General features: G+C 37.6%; 1 protein-coding gene across 3 annotated transcripts in view; it reads right to left on the minus strand.

Annotated features, from left to right (window-relative positions):
* ELAVL4 (ELAV like RNA binding protein 4) overlaps positions 1–10,760 on the minus strand; it is a 62,185-nt gene extending 51,425 nt beyond the window's left edge. For 2 of the 3 annotated variants that reach the window (XM_085308061.1, XM_085308059.1), the window contains exon 1: positions 9,843–9,990. In XM_085308061.1, the coding sequence (XP_085164187.1) occupies positions 9,843–9,866 (24 nt within the window). In that variant the 5' untranslated portion in view covers positions 9,867–9,990. Of the gene's footprint in view, positions 1–9,842; positions 9,991–10,700 lie in introns of those variants that run through there. The other variant, XM_085308060.1, reaches the window with a different exon arrangement.
* Positions 10,761–23,378: the final 12,618 nt, after the last annotated feature.

Consider the following 23,378-nt stretch of genomic DNA (forward strand, 5'->3'; position numbering starts at 1 on the left):
AAAAAAAAAGCCCAAAACCAAAACCAAACACAATGACTGTATGAGGCAAACCCTGAAAGACTGAAGAGGGTTTCCCAAATATCTGGATACTAGGTAACAATAGTAATAAAAGAGCGTGCTAGAGACAAAGATCTAAGATAGTTCCTTAGTCTAACCTAAAAAAATACACTGAAATAAAAGGAAAGGAAATTAAGAAAATCTTTGCATGTTTTTGGTTAGTTTCTGAGCTTTGTTCTTAGTTCAGAATTTTATTTCCTAATCACGACCTATTTGTTTAGTTTACTGCTGAATTATATTACCAACTTGGGAAGATGTATGTTGCATTGTGTACTCAGGCACAGATTCCCACGGGGATGTACGTGTTAGTGTAAGAAGCAGACAGCTGCAAGTCTTCAGCTACCACAGACCTGTCACAATTCCACTTTATGTTTTTTCCTTTAAGAAAATAATCTAGAACTATTTGCAACCCAAAAGTTTAGACAGCGGAAGCTGTATTACATGCCATCTTGTAAAACCATGCTATTGATCAAGATGTAAAAACCTGCAAACTGTCTACTAACCAGAAGCTAAAGCCAAAGTACGGATAGAGCAGGCGACCCAGGCACCCTTGGACCATCTAAACGCTTCACTGCTGTTAGTGCTATCAAAGTTCTGGAAATAACAGCTACAATTTTCAAAAGACTGCGAGTGATTTACTTTTCATTAATGTTCACTGCAAGAGGGTTTCAGTTCCTAAGTCATATGCTGCTCTTTGAAAATGTTACCCATATATTTTTCATGCAAATAGAGGCTTACATTATGCAGAAATTAATGGCTTTGCAAAATGCGCACCACAACCACGGTATTTTAGGCGTTGTCCTCAACAGGGCCTTAATGAAGGCACACTGGTAGATGCAATTAGGAAGCACTAATCAACATGTGTACATCTTGACTGCTTGCAACATCATCTCTATGGATACTGCTGCTTGCTGGTCTAGGAGATACAGACCCCAAACCAGGATTTAGTCAAACATTAGAATCTGCATCTCCTTCATTAGAAATGTCAGCTTACTGCAAATTAACAGTATATTTCCTTGTCCAATCTTAAACACAACTGGATTAGTAATAAAGAAGAAATTCACAGCTCTGTTATAATTTGCCTGTAAGTCAGAAAGCCTTGTTCCAAACTAATACCGCTTATGAAAATATTTTCACGGAAAAAAATTATTTGTGTGGATTCTCACTTCCACACAAAGTTGCAACAAATTACTTCAAAGTAATATGGCCATTGCCATCTTGAGGGTCATGAAGGGAAAACAAAAGTTGAGGATTTGATAAATTTCTGGTGGAAAAATATTCATGTGACCTTTAAGTGTGCAGGAGTAGCTATTTACTCTGATAGTATCTCAAAAGTGGTATCTATATGATGGCATAAACAAGAGTAAGTTTTAATATACTTCACAGGATAAACATCTCAATATTTATTTATTTATTTAGATTGGAAAGATCTCATGCATGGAAGCAGCTATGTTGAGATCAAAGACCATTACCACAGATTAATAACACCTTAATCATCATTATAGGGCAAAATAGAAAGCACATACACATTTATCTGCCACAGGACAGGCTAAAAGATTCCAATGGCTTATCCTGGATATAAACTATTAATCCCTGTACTAAGAGAAGGAATCATGCCAGAGGCCAGATCAAACACCCTCCTTACTGCAATTCCTACAGAAAATTTCTTCGTCAAATTTTCTGAACAAATTCCTATTAAAATTTACAAAATTCTTACTCAAATAACCAAGTATAACTTGAATTCCAATAAATTCAAAATCTTCCAAAATTTCTCTAGAAAAAAATAATGCTATCCTCATGGAAAACATACTCCTAGTTAACATGCAGCTCCACTAATACATCCCAGGAGCGGCCCTGCCGAACTCGGCTCGGCCCCCGCTCAGATGCAGAGCGGGTCCCACGTATGATTAGGACGTTTCTGCCTGTTAATCTCTGACAGCCTAGCCACATCAGAAGAGCTTACTGGATTACTAAAAAAGAAGAAGTCAAAATAATCAAACTAATGCCCCCTCTTTTGGTTAGTTTTCCTTTATAATACTCATCACTAAGATGAGACTTTTTAGACTTGTTTAGAGCTGGATCCAGCCCATCAGCGTGTTTCACCTCAAAGAAATCCTGGCAATGTCATAGGAAGTGACACTGTGTCATTATTAAAGATATCATCACCGAAGCACTTCTAAATTCAGTCTAGGCACCATAGCCTAATCTGGTATCAAATCACTGCAGAAGACCACTGGCTCTTCCAATGGCTACATACTACTGTAAAACTTCCTGATAATCACAAAGAACATCACATAAATAATGTTTATTTTTGTATACAGCAAAGATAAATGATGGGAATTAAACTCAACAGTTTCGATCCCACTGAGCATCTACATTTATCAACACTTCTTTCAGTAGCTGGGTAATGACAAGCACAGGAAAAATAAAGGAAAAAAAAATGGATTCTAAAAATATACTACTCTTTTTCCTGGATTAGCGTGTCTACAGTTAAATATAAACTGTGCTCTATAAATTATCAAACACAATGTCAAATTCTGAAGTGCACTCTGCAATCTCTCTCAGAGTACACGAAACACAGAAAATGATAATTTTGTCCTGGCCCAGTTAGTCAAAAGAACAATATGCTACTGTGCTAGACTACGGAGTTAGTTCCCATCAATGGTCACATCAAAAATGGCCACAACCACTACAGTAGTTGCGCACTGAAATTTTCAGGACCCTGCATCAAGCAAAGAGATAATTCCCTGAACAGCTGCTCTTACAGGAAGAGAATTAACAGCAATATTGCCACATTATAGCTGGCACACACATATTAGGAAGAATTTCCAGCGTTCACGCTTTGTGCTAAAAATCAACTTCCCCCTACTCATCTACTGCCAGTAACTTCATTTGGAACAAAGATATACAGGGAACAGTATTAGAACTATTTTTATTTAAGTAGTATTTGTTTACACGCATTATTTCTTCTATGGTGTCATGAACGTGCTTTCTGCTCTACAGAAATAAAAAGACGAATCTTTGCCCACCAATTCTCAGTCTCTTTTGCATACAGCAAAAAGACACTGACCACCATTTGAAAAGCAGATTGCCACTAGGAAAGGACGAATACTAGTCGCATTCAGGAACATTTAGATCACAAAAATCCCCTTACCCCCAAACACCTCTGGTTTCAAATGCAGAAGGTGTTAATGCTTCACTACAATGTAATTACCTTAAACAGGGGTTGTTTAATGCTGTTGAATTGGGAATTTTATATAACCTAAAACCAAATCGCTGAAGATAACAGGAGGCTACAAGCCAGCTTAAGAGGACCTAGAAAAGCTAGGGCCTTCTCTCCACAATTAACATTTGAATCAGTACGGAAGTTCACCAGTATTTTGCCTGTGTGATTTACTATGATTCTTTCAAACCACAACTACTGTGAAAAGGATCATTTCCACATACCATAAGTGTATGATGGACGTAAGAATTCAAATTAAACCATATATTGAAAAAAAAATAATAAAGTGAAGTCTTCCAAGAAAGTTTAGTCAAACAATAATTCTCACAGTCATAAATATCACTTTTGCTTTTAAGAGCAATGTGAAAATGTGGACTTTGGGAAACTGTACTGCAATAGATAATATAACAGAGTCAGTTCCTAGAATTCTACCTTCTCGCTGGGCGACTATAACAGAATACTACAAGATGAGTCAGATCCATTTTAAATTATAAATTGTAAGTATTGTTGTCTTTGCTAGTTTTTAAGTTTGCAACAACGAAAGACTCTAAGGAAAAAGAACGACAAAACCTCCTTTATCCCTGCAAAGGCTTCTAGAAGCTCTCAGCCTAGGACCCAATACCTCAAAGCGCACAGAGAAAACCCGGATGGCGACTCCAAACCAGGATGCACGCAATCACATGCTAACCCACGGGGCCCGAGCACAGTGCAGTTACCTGCTCCAGTAGCAGTTTCTGGTCTCTACGTGGAGGGTCAGATGGGACAAAGTTCTCATCAAACGTCCCCGAGTGAGCTGAAGGCAGAGGGAGCTGTTTGGGTCTCCTCCCACACCTGAGCCAATGCACTCAGATACGCAGTGGAAGGACTGGATTTGAAGGACATACGCTACTGCTAAGCCTCCAGTGGTATCACTGACCTCCGCCAACACAGCCCATCACTTAACCGAACAGAAGAGCATTCTGCGGGGAACTTTCTTGAAGCATTACAAATTACAGAACAACTTCCGATATTTGTTTGCATCTGTTTTAAAGCAAACATTTATTATAGTATTTCCTTTACCTCCAAGACTTCAAAAGCGGTCAAATATACTACCACCCTGCTTCTGAAAAAATACCAGTGCACAACTCCAGATTGGGAAAAATACCAGCCGTAATGTATGGAAGGTTGTCTAGTAATAAAAAGGAGTTTAATGTTAAAAAAAAGATAAAGTAAGTGAACCTAACAAAAAGTATATTTTAGATTTCAAGGACATATAATTTCCCATCACAACAGCATCTCTGACGCAATTGCGTGTGCCTTAGCAACAAAGGCGTACTACAGAATTTTATATACATCACGACTAAATATTGTCAAAGGCAGGCTTATATTTTATTGTGCGACTACACCGTTTCCAGAAAGCCTGCACAACGTTTTAGCTATCCTATTTTTTTAAAAAATACTGTCTTTTCATCCCATTTAATTAAGGATTCCTTGCTTGTTCGCAGCATTTCCTGACTCTTACAGAGCATTTTCTTCACTAGGGAGAGAAGTCTCCACGTAAGACACAATCAAGGGTAGAACAATGGGTAAGAATGACTCTCAGCTTGTTCTCTACTTTATAGGGCCCTAAAGAAAAGATAATGTATTAAGAGCTCCAAAATGGTTAGGGAAAACATGGATTATCATTACAGAAAAATAAAAATAACCCTAACATTGGTGCTACTGAGCTAATTCTTAATGAATACGCGCAAATGCTGTAAAAAGACAATGTCAGATAGTTAGGAAAATTAATTGCATTCTTATTATAATCTCATCTGAAAGTATTTGATTTCTAACACTGATGTTCCAATGCTATTGCAAACTCTGCCTGCATACTTAAATAAGTAAACAACAAACAAAAGGTCTCATCTTCAGGGCCCCAAGCTATCATCCAAAACTGGCTATAATTAAAGGTGTGAACAACAAAGTAACAAACCTGCAAAGTCAAGGTTCTGAGAAATTAATGGGCATCACACTACTGCACCAGTTCAAATTTATCACTCATTATCTCCCCGACTAGCACAGTGCAGTTTCACATATTTGTGCCTCACTCTCCTTCCTCCAAGCCTTTCCTTCCTTTTCTAGATGGCTAATTTTAGACAATTACTGCCTCTGACATGTTGAGACCTTTTCTCCCTCCTTTCTTCTTCTTGCTGTAAAGCTAGTGACCTACAAAAGCCCCCTGTATCTAAAATATTCCGGGATTTTAGAAAGTAAAGATGGATCATTTGAAGTAAGAGGAAAAAAGCAAGCAAGCAAACGGTATCTGAACAACCCTTTCTTCAACATCTTCACTTTGCATTATCTCAAATGGTTAAACGTACTCAAATGCAAAGGCTAAGTCTAAGTACGTGTCCACATTAAAACTGATTTTATTAGGATGAAATTTATTGTACTTGTTGAATAGAAATGTTACCCTCATCTTTGCAAAATTCTTTAGCAAATGAAAAACGCATCTGCCTTTTAAAGTTCCTTGGAAGTCCTACGCTTTTGGTAACTGGACATTTATAGGAACGATTGAAAAGTGTTATATTACATGAATGCCCTTTCTGTTCTCATAGAAACCCCAACAATTTCTTTAACAACCATACAAATGAAAGGGGAAGATAAACATTCATGAACACATGCATAAAAATACATGCATACTGATCTCCTCCTCCATCCTACTCGAAAGAAAAAGAGAAAGAGAAAGAGACAGAGAAAGACGGAGGGAGAAAGGGGGGGGGAGAGAGAGAAAGAGAAAGAGAGAGAGAGAGAGAGAGAGAGAGAGAGAGAGAGAGAGAGAGAGAGAGAGAGAGGAGTGTAATGGGGGAGGGGTGACTTTCCATCACAGATTAGCAAATTTTGCAAAATCTGGCCCATCATCTACAGAGGTACCATGCTTTTTAACACGGTCTCACTTGCAAAAAGACTGTTTGCGCCCACTTCTCCCCCAAAACCCCAATGACATTGAAAAAAATACTGCATTGCAGTATTTGCCAGTGCATCAGAGTGTATCCAGTCAGCTGTCCCACAGACAAACAAATGTACATTTTAATGTGTCCAGGCATGTAAATTAGTTGTCTAGTGGACACAGATTGCTCAAACAGACAAGCGGATTTGTCAAGTTATGTGCATCTCTCTCTCTCTCACACACACTACAATATTCTCTACTACTGCCCATTTCTTGCCTGGGGTGTTTGCTGAAATATTTCGAAAGTGCAAGTTACCAAAGAAAACAAATTCCCCTGATAGAACATGGGATGCAATAATACTTTATTTCTCTTAAAAAAAAAACCCAAAACAAAAAAAACCCTTGACGTGGAGAATGGCTCTAGGTCATGTACCAAGAGTATGACAATTACATGCAGAAAATAACCTGCATTTAACTAACACACTCACAGCATACCAAGCAGTAAGGTTGAGGGAAAATTTCACTGTAACCTAGAAGATACTATTTTTTAAAAAATTAATACATTAAATATATGCAAGATTAACGCAACTGGATTTTCTTCAATAGAGTCAAAATATTTAACAGGACCAAATAAAGATGATGAAGACTATTCCAAACCCATTCAAATGGGATTTTTAAATATACCCCTTCTAATTCATTGTAACCATCCTTTGTCACAACAGCTCGGGCTCACTTTGAGAGAGCTCAAAAAGGTAAAATTAATAAAGGGAGAGAAAGCAAAGGAGGCTACCAAGCCAGTCAACAGTGGAGGAGCATCTCTGCATCTAACATGGGAACTTGATTAGCAAAGTACATGGGAAGAGAATTTTAAACTGATGGCTGCTATTGATGTTGCATCAATAGCTAAACGTAAATTTTCATTCTTTCTGACTAGTTGGTCATAAAGACATTTTTTTTTCAAAAAAATACCACGTCTAAAGACAAATACATTTTCTCCGCCTTTTTGTCTGAACAGAAAGAGGCTTTATCTTTTAATCTTTCTTTAGCAAAAATGGCAATCTCTTAATTAAATTTCACTACCTTAACTATTTTTCTTTATGAGGATCTACAATGCAATCTTTTATATGCAAAAAAGAATGTCACTATGTACGTGCAGGCTGTGTTCATTAATATAATCTTAAAACAAAGAAAAGAGGAAGATCGGGGCAGGAACACGTGCACCACAAACCAAGAAATACATTATTCGGCAATCTTGGTAGAAATACCAAATTGAATGCAAAATAAAAATGTAACTACTAGCTGATGACTCTTAAAACAAACAATGCAGCTGTGTACAATAAAAGCCCCCCTTATTTATTCTCGTGACTGAGTTAACAGATTTAGAACACAGTATCTCTGTTTTGGGTAGAAGAACAATTTTTTTTTTTTACTCTCATGTACAGCTATATAATACATGTCAGAATACAGCTGTGCGCACATGCACAAACTGTAAGAAACACAATTTTACACACGCGCGCACACACCCTCCAGATTTTTTTTCCCCCTTTGCAGGGTAAAGCAGTGTAGTTTTCAGAGGGCCATTCAATTACTTCTCTACAGAAAGCATTGCAGCAGAGGCAATTCTTAAAACAAAGCAAATTAAAAGGGGGATTTGATTTCTTTTTGTTCATTCTTGAACTTAGCCCAAGCATTCCCATTTGCATTTGCATTCAAAGCAATCCTGCCTGAGAGAAAGAAAGAAAGTAAAAATATCTGAAATTCTGGAGAGAGAAAGAAAGGCGTGTTCCCCCAGCCTCGCTGTGCTTCTCTTGTGCCTCCTGATGTGTGATAGATGAGCATTTTCTGGGCAACCACATTTTTATATCTTTTACGCTACTGTCTATCACTTACTAGTCTACTACGCTTTTCAACACTTCTAGCACCAATAGCCTTGTTTAAAGATGCACTCCTGCTATTTCTCATTATTGCTAGCCACCATAATAAGAGACCATCACAATTAGCAAAATATTCAGCTGCAGTTTTGGAAAGTAAAGTTGCCACAAGAAGCCTGAGACTGAAAGTGGGTATTGCGGGCTAAAGGTGGGGCTGGAGACGAACAGAATAATCTCATTATTTTCGTTAATTCTGCTCAGTGCATAAACTGTAGGATATGATGAACTCCCCTGAACTGATTATTCTGCCATATAACCATCTGATTTTGTAAAAATACCAATATCACTTAACACAAAATCACTGCTTAGGGTAAATTCATTCTACCTGCTGTTCTCATAGGGACATTTGCTGGAAAATTCTAAGAAATGATTTGCAGAAGCTATCAGCTGTGGGAGTTCACTATTATACCTCTGTCAACTTCATTCAATATAATTTACATTTTTTTTTATACTGCCTCACAGGATTCCTTGCAATTTTTTGCACGTACAATTTCACAGCAGGAGGGAAAAAAAAAGGGAGGAGGAGAAAAAAAAAAAGAGAGATAACCCTTTCTTGCAGAGGAGAAAGAACAGATGCTTAAAAACAGATTTCTAGAAATCACTGCAAGCCTGAGCCAGAAATGTAATTAACACCTATTTATAAAGAATAATTAAAGTTGTGACTGCCACAAAGAACAGCAAAGATAATCGAGGTAGCCCCTGTATTTTTTTTTTTTTTACACTGTTTGCAGTATTCCCACATGATTGCCACCTGCTCCCCCACTCAGCTTCCCCTATGCTCGTTTCCCCGGCAACCTTTCATTGGCTTTTCCTCCCAGCTATCGCTTTCAGTTCGGCTGCTCAGTCTAATCTTATTTGTTTTACACCCATCAAAACAAGCAGCTAGACAAAGACAATCCTGTAAGAATGGGAAAAGACCGTCGCTTTGTTTCCCAGTTATAATAAATATCCACGGCAAAAAGTCTGCAAAACGTGAAATTAAGAGGAGAAAAAGCAGCAGCCCCCTTTGCAGGAGCGCGGCGTATTGTGAAGGGCTCCGCGCCCCCGCCCCCACCCCCGATTGCACTGCTCTGTAAAATCCAAAGTCGCCAATAGTTGTATTTGATCATGCCATTTTGCACAATCTGTAAGGAAAGCATAAAAGAGAAACGAGACGAGCCCATTCGGATTTCTCTGCCAGGAGAATATTCTAAAAATAGAAATACTATTTTCACATAAATGGCTTTGACTTCTCCCAGTATTAAAAAAAAAAAAAAAACCCACAAAACAACCCCCCCCAACAGACACACACCCCAACACAAAAAAAACACACCCTTCTATTCACCATAGCACCGGCTCCACAGGAATCGCAATACCTAAATTTTAGAGGTGATTATTAGATTCGTATTTAACACTCGTGTAATACAAACGAAGATTAAAAGGCATCATCTGCTGCCTGATCCGGTAGGCATATGCAGTACAATGACATTGTGCCTGTCAGCAGAGACCATCCTTGCTTCACTGAAATGTAACGTTCAATGCAAACAGCGTGAAGTGCCATCGCAGCTAGATATGTTAAATATATATATATATTATATATATATATATATATCCCGTAAAAATAAACAAGGATCTGCAATTTTATTTATGACTCGCAATCTGCTATCCGAAACAAAAGAAATTCATGAGGCACACAGAAGCTATACAAAAACCTGCAAGCAGCCTCTCGGCATTCACTTACCATTTTCAAGCCATTCCACTCCATCTGTGATCACAAAGATGGACCCTTACAGCCCCTCACAGAGTCAAAAGCAAAAAGAACGTTATGTAAAAGCTGACATTCCTTCTTACAGTACTGCTGCCCAACGATGCAACAAAATCGACATATACTAGGCGCTGCAACACATACAAGCCTCCTCCTCTTTTTATGAGGTCATGACAGGAAACTCTTTGAAATACAATATGCAGCATTTACTGAAGCTCATATAAATCACTCGCTTTAAAATTACCATACCTATTGCGCAGTCCACCAAAAGAAAATTACCAATCTCGAGGCTTTTTTTCCCAAGGATTTTGCTCTGCATTTGTATCTCCAAAATGTCAATGTGGAAATTAACTCCCCCCCTCCCCGCCACTTAGAGAGAGAGAGAGAGAGAGAGAGAGAGAGAGGGAGAGGGAGAGACAGGGAGAGAGAGAGGGAGAGAAAGAGAGAGAGGGAGAGAGAGGGAGGAAAAAAAGCCTCTTCTTCCTTCTGCATTTCAGTTAGCCACATACCAGCCTTGCATTAGAAATGAGCTATTTCTTTATTCTGCGAGAAATCACAATTACCTTAAAATGACAAAGTACGTCCTTTATTAAAGGATATGCACACATTAAATATGAAAGAGAGAGACAGAGAAAGACAGAGAAAGCAGGCGAGAGAGAAAGGGAGAGGAAAAAAGGGAGAGAGAATGTACAAACAAATCAGTAGCAGAAAACTAAATTCATGTGAAAACACAGACTGAGAATGATGCAGATTTGGGGAAATCTATATGTTAGATTCTATATCTATCTATATATAAAATTGCTATAAGCAGATTTTAAATCTACTAATACCTACCATAACCATTCTTAATGGCAAATATTGGGTCTTGAAAGGCTTCAACTCTTCTAAAGATTTGCTAAGGTTTCAGGGAATTATTTTTATTATTATTTTTTAAAGATCCACAAAGCACAGTGCAGATGTTTGTGCAGCAAAAGAATTAAAAAAAAAAAAAAAAAAAAAGCAGCGCACTGTGCTGAAGCCCCCCGATTCTAGGATGTAGATAAGAACAACTGAACAGAGCCTTGCTGAAATTGGCTTGCAGCGTCTCCTTTTTACATCCATTTATGGGACCATCTGTCAGCAGAAGGCGGGCGCCGATTGGCCGGGCAGGCGAAGGGAGGCGTTGCAACATCAGGTGCTATTGAAATTAGCTACCGCCAGATTGACAATGTTAATGATTTGGTGACCTCTACAACAACAGAGACCAGATTTCTGAACTGCTGCTTGTGTCTAGTAATTAAGGCCCAGTTGAAGAAACAACACACATACATGTATTTTTACCTCTTCCCACCCCACAAGTACAGTAACAGTTGCAGGCCACATCCACAGTTTTTAAGCCTCCGCTGTGGCGATGTCACACCTCAGCCATGCTCCAGTGACTACATCTTCTTACCTCTTGCATGTATGGCTTTGAGGTCCAGAGTATTTTAACCACCTTATCTTTTTCGACAGTTGCTTTCCGGAGAAATGCATATTTAATGATCTGCCTCTAGGCTTAAAGATACGACAAAAGCACTTCAATGTGCATTTAAGCTGCATTTATTTTCAGGTACTATCGATTTTATTAATCAACTACTCTCTCTTTTCTTTAGCTGTAAGAGTTTTTAAATTTATATATATTTTTGGAACCAGATTTGGTACTACTGTCACTTGACTTTGTCTAAAGCATAGCAGATACCTATTTATCAGAACATTCTCGCAGAATGAAAGTAGTATTTTAGAATTATTTTGCTACCTCACTTCATTATCCTTCAGCCTTACAGGAAATAAAATGATGACTAACTCTGGGCATTTAAAAGATTTTTTTTTCCAGCTTTAGAGAGGAACGTGCTTAACTTAACAATGAACACTCATTAATCCTCCACTTGCTTCCACCGACAAACTAACAAAACTTCCATTTCAAACAGTAATATTTTACCATCTCCCAGCCACAGTAAGTTTATTAAAAATTCGTTTAATTACGACACATTCATTTCTTTCTCTGACTTGAGGAACTATTTTTCTAATAGCGTGTATTGGCCAAACTAACAAGGCATGGCATCCTATAATTGCAACTAACCTTGAATTAACGCTCATCTAAACTAAAGCGACCGCGTATTAATCCATAAACATATATAGAAATCATTTAATTTTATCATTCAAGTCAACAGCTAAATATGGTTTTTAAAGATTCAATATCACTGCAAGCGTTTTTAAACGTAAGAGCTAGAAACGGAGAAAGCTAGGATGGGCCACGATATAAGCTCACTTAGCTCTTCTGGAGAAACAAAATCTGGCTACAAAACACCAAAAACCTTTCTGATAATATTTAATCAGATCATCATTGTTCTAGAAGTTTTTCTTTTTTAAAGGATAAATATGCTCTCAGAACTGTTAAGCTCAAAACTGACATCCTGTACGTTTTAAATTTCTTTAAACCATAAACATGCTCAAAATCACACACAAACACACCAATAAAATATATGAAATACAGTAAGCTAGTAAAATCTAGTACAAACAGACCAAGCAAGAAAAAAAAATCACATTTAAAAGCATCATGCAACCTATTTGTGGAATGAGCACTGAATTCAATTTAAATATGCACAATTTAAAAGGCTACAGAGGATTTTTCTTACCGTGCATCTTTTTGAGCACATTTGTAGCTTAGTAAAAACCAGAAAAGATTAAACTAGTTCATAAGACAGATTTCCTAACTCAAATACTGAGTGACCTATTAGAGTGAATACACTGGCAGCAAAATGCTACAGAGCTAGTATATTACCATATATTCTCGTGCAAATATACATTGAATATTAAAGTTAAATTTGTAATGCAAATTTTTACTTAAGGTCTCTTCAGGGGTTAACAACATTGCAGAAGGAATCGAGAAATTATTTTTTTAAGTCTTTTCAACTTCAACCTACTTTGTTGCTATAAATTTCTTATACATATCAAAAGAATCAGCCATTTTTCTCAAACAACAATTGCACCCTCTGCTTCTAAACAATTAGCTATTTTAACAGTCTATAAATCCAGGTACTTTGCACACTGACCACTTTTTCGAAAAACACCCCACACATTCAGTCTTTCCGAGGAACACTAAAACAAACGCTCAAACGTCCTCAGAGGCCTCTCTCTGTAAAGACAAAGGCAGAATCCTATTGTTGAAAAAGTCAATCTTATTCTCCTGTTTCCAATACTACCATTTATCTTTCAGGGTAAAGTGAGTGACCACTGCATCGCAGTTGTGACACATTTGTAAAGCAGCAAATTCTCAATACAGCCTCTCCAGAATCAGCCAGTAAGCCCCTAAGCAAAGCATATTTTTAATGCAATCTTCCATCCCCACAAAAAGAAACTTGTCTTAAACAGCTAATCCAATATCAAAATGAAATCACAGGGTTGTTTTCCCAACCCCCCCTCCCTCTCCTTACCATAAATGAGCAGTTTCTTGACTCATTAATGACAGTTTCCCTTAAAAGAAGTGATCTCATATCACTGAGCCCCTCTCCACCACGCATACATCCCAAAGGTTGCGGGTATCTTAGCATCAGTAGCCGCTAGCAAGCTCTCTCATACAGAGCCCAGATGGACTATACCAGAAGCCAATTCAGCGTTAATAACTACCTACTCTGTGCAGTTTAGAAGCCTTACGTGGCATAATGTCCTAGGCAACAGCAGCCGATTGAAACCGCAAATAAAAGCCAACCCAATTCTCCAAAAGCATCAAAAGGAAAAAAAAAATAATAAATTGAAGAATGATTTTTTTAATCTCTTACTTTCATAAGATTAAACTGAATCCTTCATAAACATATGAAAAAGGAGAAAAACAGATGCTGCCCAGAAAAAGTGACAAAATATTACCTCATTATTTAACAAAGCAGCATTAAGCGTCCTGCTGATTTCAAACATCTTGCCACAGATTTTGGTTAAGAGAAACAGAAAGAATCCTTTGCAAGCCCTCTGTCTGCAAAGGGTTCTTCAATTTTCTTGCGCACAACAGAATAGTCAATATGTTATTTCCCTAGAGTTCGCACATTAAAACATCTAGTCAGTGAGCTGAATTTTCCCCTTATCACACAGTAGACTCCTGTTATATGTACTGCTCTCTTTGCAAGATTAGCCTGCCCCAAACATGGCTGTTGTTTAAACTATTCTTTAAAGTAACAGTTCACTCCATAACCACCAGGTGGGCAGTGTACACAGATTCAAGTAACCATCTTAAAGATTTTTCTTGGAATAGCTGTTGGTTGTGATATACAGCACAATTCCCACCCCTCACCCCCCCCACTCATCAAGCAGATTTTTTTTCCCCCTCGCTGCTTTGTGCCCTTTCCTTCCCCAAAGTGAGGCCAAACAAAAATCCTAAATCACTGAACTTTTACTGGTGATTTTTTTTTTAAGGGACCTTAAAATTTACACAGGAGCATTTCATTCAGCAAAAATGAACTAAATGATAAAAGCCAATCAATTCCGAGAATAAAATGTAATTAAAAGGGAAAGTACACCCACAGAAAAATGCTCTCTATTGCAAAAGAAATATCATTAAATTCAGCATGACAATATTGTTTCAAAAAAACGCAAAATTCAGCATGTAAACAATTCACATGTGAGTAGACTTTGTTAGAAAATACGAACTATATCTTCAAGCAAAATTGAAGACAACTTAATAAGATATTGCTATTGATGTATTTTGGCTTAAATTCATTTATGAAATCACTGTTACAAGCATTAGAGCACAAGAGTAAAATACATAAAAAAGACAGTTTTCAAGAGCCCCTAAGTCTTCTAAGTTATCAAACTCTTCTCATCACATGTCTGCAAGCTATTCGGAAATGGGTTTTGCCTTATTTAAGGTCAAACATATCAATGAATACTTCTATTACTACCCCCCCCACCCACACTTAACGCTCCACAGCAACACCCAGAGGCTCGAATTAGATCAGGATACTTTGTGTTAGGTGCTGTACAAACACAGCAGAAAAAGGCCACCTTGCATAGGAGAATTTAAAAACATTTACCAGAAAAAAGCACAAAACAGAGGTGGGAGGAGAAACAATGAACAAAGAGGATCACAAAAGACAGTCTTTACTGGCTGGGATGAATCGTGGTGAGAATTAAGGGACCTTTTTCAACTACCTGTACTAAGGCAGAACCCAAGAGGTTTTTTAGTGAGGTTAAGGAATAAAAGCATTATATGAATAGGGGTTTCTTAAAGTTTATCACCTACAAAGTACCATCACCCACTTCTTTCATATATAGCAATCCTTGCTGAATAAGTATATGCACAATAGTGATTTTCTTTGTTGGCCTTTAACTAATATTAAAGTGATGCAGTAATGACTTAACCTTCTTGAATATGTATTGAGTTTCAAGTCATCCTTTTTTATATGAGGAGAAGGTTATTTGCATCGATTTCTGTTTGCATGAAATAAGCTTATTTCCTCAATCACCATATGCCTTGAACACTAATTAAAAGTGTCACTTTCTTCTAATGTAAAAACGTAATCATTTAGTAAATAAGTATTCTTGGCTTTCTGGTCTTTGTGATAATCTATTTAAGGACTTCTTATTTCCAGGTAACTTCAGTGCTTTGATTGCCATACATTCCACTGATTTAAAATATTTTATAAATATATATTTTTTTTTCAAAAAAGGAAAAAAAGGCTGGAAGTACATCTTTAAGGACCCACACTCCTCTTACCCCGAGGCAAATCCATCCAATCAATATGAAACCATTCACATGCCACCATCTGCCAAGCTGTAGAGCAATGTGGCTAGAACAGACCTCTTATAAAGCAGCAGTAGTCTCATTTTCAGTCTATTAGGAAAGCACCAGAGCTCTCATGCGCAAGGACACAAAACTCCAACCCAGACTCTTTCACACCAGTTTCTCTGTGCACTGCTGCAGAACTCCCGTAATTTTTGCTGCTTGAGTTTTCACACTAATCATAACAGCAAGAGGGAGGAGAAAATGATCAGTAACAGTCCTGCTTCACTGCAGTACAAAATAAAGAATTCAGTTTAATTCTATCCTAATATGATTACAGCAAACCATTTAAATGCTGCTGCCCATGAACTACAACCTGGCATTTTCCATCACTTCATTTTCACTCTTCCAGCGGATTAAACATTTATGCTTAAAACTATGTTTACTCTTTTTACTCTAAGACATTTCTATCATAAAGTTAGCATTTAATTCTGAGCAAAGAATATTTTGTTGTTGGCAAAGGGGAGGGTGCAGGCGGATGAGGAACAAAGGAGACAGGCGCGACAAAGAGATGGATTTGAACTATAAAATGATTTAAAAGAACACAATGGGCTAGGAAAGGACATTACACAATGCAAGCACTAGGGTTTGCCCTATGCAGTAATTCAAGAACCTCTGTAGAAACACAGTCTCCAGTTCGAGATATCACATCTACGCTATCTTTAATAATGCTGAGCTCACGTATAGCATTTTCATCAGCAGATCTCATAGTAATTTAAAATGTCATCATCCACCACTTACACCACTGCCAAACCTACTGCATGAATTTAGCTAAAAAAGAGTACTAGAAGACAGAGTGAATATAATAGGATGGAAACTCTTTATGAATGTACACAGAGAGAACTGACTCTTTCAAAGTCATCCATGAAAACACAAGAAAATTTGAAAAGCTTAATGCACAATTTAGTGATGCTGGAAGTTCTCAATTTCATTAAAAAAAAAAAAAGAAACAAAATCAAACCAAAAACTACTAGGGTCAAATTGTCCATGCTGCCTAACCAAAAGTGAGACTTCAGGAAAGATTAAAAACTGAAAAATCAGCCCTATTAAACAAACTGCATATGTATGCATAGGAGATGAGATGGTCCAGCCGGGTAGGGGGTGGGGAAAGGACACCAGCAACGATTATACCCATACAGTAAGCTTTTACCTGCTAGTTGAACAGCTTACTGTATACTGCCTATAAATAGTAACAGTTTATTTCACTACTGAACATTTAAAGAAAAAAAAATCCTACCAACTGGCCTGTGTCAATGAAGCAGGAGTAGGTGACCGAGACTATAACACTGCATGACACTGAAAATGTTCTTCAGGCAACTGCTCTTTGAGATTAGAGGATTCATGTATTTGAGGAGAAGAGCAGGTTAAAATTTTTAAGGTTGGTCTATTTTTGACTACATTATACATAAAATAGTAGCAATAATAAATGCTTAAAAAAAGGTTTAGAAAGATCCACAAACATAGGAAAAACTATGATTTTTGAGCGAATGGTAGGTGAAAGAAAAGATGACTGATGTGGTTTGGAGCTTTTATTTATTTGTTTCTATTTTTTGATGATTCTCTCAGGAATGTAGGAACCCACTCCTGCCTCTTGTTCTGTCCCTGCTGTGGACCCCACTGACCGGCTGTACAAGCTCTGCTGCTGATGTAACGCACTATCTTGTACGCTGAGGTTCCTCTTGCTGCTGGGCAAGCTGAATGTGCCATGAATGCACCTGAAAATCCTGTCACGTTTTTGATCTGTGCCCCAGAAGAAAAATTCAAGACTAGTCAGAGAGCTAGCTAAGGATGTCTGGAATGAAAGGACACTTGATGCAAAACCAGACCAACCTGTTCCCCCTATATGTACATATAATCCTTGAATCAAATACATGAAACGTGAATTCTGAATTTAGATACATGAAACTTAGGGATGTTGTTACAGCTCCCACAGAAATCACAATTCAGCTGCCTTTATACATACATGCTATTTAATGTTGTTTGCTTAATTTTCGTTCCATGCCTTATGAGGTGTGCAGTTTGGATGCTGCATAGTTGCTGTATCACACCGATTTTCCAAAGACGTGGGTATCTTCAGATCCCACTGTGGATACTTATGTGTGAACGCTGGGAAATTGGCACAAAATTCTCTAGGGTGCAACAGAGCACAGAGGTAACAAAACAAATGTAAATAGCTCTGATTGTGAGAGAAGTCTCAGTGATACGAACCACGAGCTCATCTTCAAAACTATAAACTGGGCTTCCAAAGCAGATTCAAGCATGCATGTATGTCAGCGAAATAGGCATGCGCCCATCTAGGAAGCCAGTGAAAACCTGGAAAAACTCTATTCTGTAATTGTGTGGGCACAAGAAAGCACAAGACCTTCAACAACCATCCCCCCTACCACATACATTTTGCAAAATGCATAAAATTGAGCAAGAGAAAACGAGCAGAGCTCAGAGAATGAAGCAGAGCAGGTAATGTTGAGGAAGGAGACAACACACAAGCTGAGAAGGAGGTGGAAATTTTGCAATAACATTAGGCCTACCTATTAGAAGGAGAATAAAGAGGAGGAAAACAGAACTTTATTCTTCACATAAGAGTACCGTCTGCCATCTCAGCAAGGGTTTCCTGTGAATGTCAGAGTACAGACCAATCAAGGAGGGGGGCCAACATCTCTATTACAATGCTAGAAAGGTTTGGAGAGCATGATTCAGCACCGGTACTTCTGAAGGCCAGTGCCGTCCTTGGAACCTCGGCTCCACGCTCGCCTCCCAGCTCCCAACTAATGCTTTGCAGAGCACAGCATCCACTCAGTCACACGGTATGTACTGTCTGGCCAGTTTTCAATACATTTTAAAGAACCCACATTAAGTATTGCCAAGCTAAAAAGAAAAATGCAGAAAAATGCAGCATATATTTTAATGTTAATAAAACAAGATACGAGTAATTCTTTTCTCCACTTTCTGTTTATTTTACTTTTGCTTCAGAATATATATTTTAATGCTTTACATCCCCTGACTTTGTTTTCTTCCTTTTAAATTTAGAGCTATTAAAACTTGGATTCAACATCGGACATTATAAATACCCCAGCCTGCTTTTCTATAAGTAGGATCCAAACCTGCCTACAGAGAGTTAAAACATTTCTACATTGATGGCAGTTTCATATAATACTGTTAGCAAAGTTTCAGCTGAGCACAAATGAAGAAGTTTTCAAAGATTTATGACTGCATTTTTAAAATGTATTTACTTGTAAATAATGAAAGGACCTAGACACTGAAGAAGTCTAGACATACCAGCAAGATTTACATGAGTTCAGCCATTTTTAATGTACCTATGCGTCAGCACAGAAACCCTCATAAAAAAAAATGTGAACATGGTCCTTCAACCAATATTGCCTAATTTTAGAAAAGTTGATGGATTTGGTTTAAACTGATCTCTGTTCTGAGAACACGTATGAGAATTTCTATCTTCTATGGTAACGTACTGTAATACAGTGCACTATATTGCCTTACACTCAGGCCAAATAATAGTAATAACAACAACAAAGAAAAAACCCAAAAGGGGGATTAATGTGATGCTTACAAGCTTTGAGACGATGATCAGAAACAGAATCTTAGGAAGAATATCAGGTGGCTGGTAGGAGAACACATCAGAAAAGAGGTACAACAGAAATCCAAAGAGACTGACAAGCAGTGTGCAAACGGATTACACTGCCAGTAACTCTCAATTACACAGGAAGCATACAGAATTAGGAAAGATGCAAAAGAAAGTAAAATGTCTCAGGAGTTAATTGTCCCAATTACTTCTGATCAGAACAGTTGGCACTTACATACTGTATTTTAGTAACAGTAGGCAGAATGTAAATAAGTCTTACAATTTCATATACAAAAAAACCCTCACAATCACATCTGGGTCAACCCTATCATGCAGCTAGTTGAAATCATCATACGGTCCAAACCCAAGCTGCTCAAAAGGTGAAAAGAAAGCTAAAATGGCCTAGATAAACAGATCAAGCTTGCCTCGTGCCCCTAAAGCTTACACTTGTACATACAAGTCCCTCTACATGAAGCTTCTCAAATGCCTTTCCCCTCCACCCTCCTCACTCCTTTCCATTTTACAGATGGAGAAGTAAAAATTGAATAAGCTGCTGAAGGATACCCCCAAAACCACAACTGAAACTCAGGACTGAAAACCAGGCCCCTCCTGAACGTGACTCATAGACCTCTTGTTATTTTATAATTTAGTTTACAAAATTATAATTTTATAGTAATGAAGACAAAAAAGGTACAACACAGGAAAGGAAAAGGGTGGAGAAAAGAATGCAGTCACAAAATTTAAGAAAGGATCAATGTTATTTCTGAACTCTCCATACTAACTATCTTATCACAGATGTAGGAAGGGGTTAGAGAATGGCAATTAAAAGAAAAAAAATTGTCTGGGGCTCCTTTTCTTGCTCTGCACAGTTTGTGAAGCCTAGTGTCTTAGGATCTGGACACATCTGACTGATTGGAAAGCCCTAAGCTTTTCTTACCAATTCTCACAGATTTTCAAGTGCCTTTATGGTTTTCCTTGAACTACTGTCTGCAATGTCAGCCATATCTTAAGGAATCATTTTTAGCTTCATTTAAAGTAGGGCAGATAAAGAACAGTGCATATTTTATTACACTTTTTTTAAAAAAACAAAAACTATTTAAAATAGCTACAACAACTTGTTTGAAGGCTAAACTTCACAGTAAAATTACTTGTTAAATTACTAAGCAGTATGTAGCTGGTGCTTGGTTTAAAAAGTTCTGTTCAGCTGAGTGGAAGAAGCTAGGAGGTTAGCACCTAGGAGCTAATTTACTTACACCCTAAACAGCCGCTTCTGTGGCTGCAGAAGCATGTTTTTTGCGCTACTTCAGGCTGACTTTGAATTCAATAGCCAGTTTAAAGAAAGATGTAGTAGTAGCTAGGCTTCTTCCACCCTTTCAGTCTATGCATTAAAAAAAAAAAAAAAAAAAAAAAAAAAAAAAAAAAAAAAACATATCTGTGAGGACAAGTTCTACCTATTCTGGGGCAACGTGTAAGGATTTACCTCACCTAACATACATCAACAGCTGAACTAGTCTCTCAAAACTTCTTTGTACACACAATTATGAAAAATGGATGATTTTAAGGCACAATTCCTTTGACCTGTCCTAAACACGCCTTCTAGAAAAATCATGCTCTTGAATTCACTCACAATTTATTAACTTATTAACTATCAAATTATTAAGCAGATCTCCAGTGACTATAAAATGAGCCTAGCTCAGATAAAAAGGTCCGTCTTTGGTCAGATCAATCCTACCATTGGTTGCCCACCTGACTGAAGCAGATGGTTTCCAGTAGTCAGTCATCCAGATAGCACATTGCCTGAACTTTGGCCTCCTATGCAGCCCTTAACATTACAGTGAAATCTTTGGTCTAATGCAGTACAGTTCTTAATGACAAGCAATGATTCAAGCAAGGCAAGTCCCAGATATATTTAGTGAGATTTTGTGATCAGTAGGCTGAAGCTTGAGTGTCCAAAATTCTACCATGTTGACTAACTTGATCAGATTTAGACATTTAATCCCTAATGCTGTTCTTCCCTGCTCTCTTATAACTGATGTTTACTGATGAGAGTAAAAACATCTTTTACTGCCTCATAAACCAAGAGTTTGCAAGAGAATGAAGAACTCTTTCAGAAACAGTCATTCACTACCTAGCTGTGCAGATCTGGTGGATCATTTTCAGTATCTGATGAAAGAAGTATCCTTTGAATTCACCGAAGTGGAAATGGTAAGGACTTAATTTGAATAGGGATTTATCAAATCAAAGTATGCCCTAAGAGTTCCTGACAGATAGGATTGGGTTCACAGCATTTGCCACAGAGTTGCTAATTTAGATACACCTATGGGGATACTTGAGGGAGATATTCTTAAAGAGAAAATAGTGAATTATATTGGACCAAAACTTTCCAGACCAGGGATGCATATAATAGGAAAGAACAAGCTATAAACTTAGCACTTAACTCTTATTCTCTGTGCATTGGTTTCCAACTTTTTCAATACCCTCTTTTGGGACTTCACCAGTACTGATTTCTAAATAGCACATATTTTCGCAGTCACTCTTCACAGGCCACTTCAGATAGTCCAGATCACAGGTTAAGAAACAATGCCTACATTAACAATGCCCATTGCAACTAAATAAAATAAGTGTTGTAAGATTGTGTGTGTACTTGAAAAAGTGTAACTTCTTTGGAAGGATGTAAGCTACAGAACCCACCTTATAATGGGGGAAAAGAATTATGTTCTGTTATGATTCTTTACTAAGGTTTATTTCACAAGCTGTAAGCTAGAAACCTACTTTTCTTTCAAAAAGAGAAGCTTAGATTCTGGACCATAATTCTGAAAAAAACTGCAAAGCTCCAAATAGCAGAAGTCTCAAAAAAAATTAAAAAAAAAAAAGGTTCCAGTACATCCCATTTATGACTGTTGGGAAAAGCAACAATCATATCAGAACAGCTACTTAGAAAACCTATCCAGCTACAGGCCATCACTCTGCAGTTTAAGAGTATTTCACTCCATTGCTTGAACACATTTATATTCTTCCCGGCAGTTTTCCTGATGTTTTATAAGGATTCCCCAATGCAACAACAAACAATCTTTCTTTTAATAGTATCACTAGATGCGTTGTAACCTGTGTCTAGGGACGCCCTGCTCTGCTCAGATAAAACTTAATTGTTCTTCTGACATCGAAAAATGAAGAAACTTTAAACTCACCTAATAAACTAAACAGGCCTCCGTTTTTAACATTTTCCAAAACCCCAAAGCTAACAGAACCACTTATCAAGTAAAATTCACTTAAAGAAAAAAAGAAGTGTTCTATGAGAGTATGGCCAACCAACTTAAACCTAGTGAGCAAAGAATATGCCTACTTTTTAAAAACTGTGTCAATTAATAATTAGATTTTATCCCACCGTGGTAGGTATCATGCTCCTGTAGGCAAAGGAAAGGCTTACAGAGACAGAGATAAGGTGATGCTGTGGAACATTTTTCAAAGAAATATTTTCAACTGTTGAATCTTGGCAAAATTCCTATGCTATGTATTTTCTCTTTCCCCAGATTCTTTCCTTCAATTTCAACTGCCTAGATTATTTTTTGCTTTCTGTCAAAGTGTCAGATAGTATGAATGAACACCATAAAATGGTGTGGCTAGGTAGCTGAGCAAGTGAAAATTTCAGCTTGTGACCTTTTAGGTTAACAGCACTATTTAAATGTGAGATGCAATGAAACTATGAACTAATAACTCTCACTGACATCAGCGGTAACTGAATGGTGCTCAATGTTGAAAATGAGGCCAATTATTTAGGTGCTATCATGTGCTCAGGAAGCTATCCTCTTCAGCTGGCTAACAGACTCTATCCTAGGCTGGTGGATGAAGACATATCTTTATTTATTCCTGCCTTTTGCCAGTTCTCAGCTGCCATATGCTAGAGCATGAAGACTTCAATACTTAGGCAACTCCTACTACTGAATCCTGCAGCGTCTCTTCAGCAACCCATATTACTCTAAGCACATCAAACCTTTTCCTTTATTCTTTCCATTGGTATTAATCAGAGCTTAAGCTCAAATTCATGATCTCAACCTTCACTTCATATGCACAGCCCATGCCCACAGTAGGACAGACTATGAAAACTTCCCTCCTACAGTTCTCCTACAATACTCCTGCACACATTGCT

This window comes from Rhea americana, unplaced genomic scaffold, assembly GCF_003343005.1.
Source record: "Rhea americana isolate MKP2758 unplaced genomic scaffold, rheAme1 scaffold_27, whole genome shotgun sequence".
Taxonomy (NCBI): domain Eukaryota; kingdom Metazoa; phylum Chordata; class Aves; order Rheiformes; family Rheidae; genus Rhea; species Rhea americana.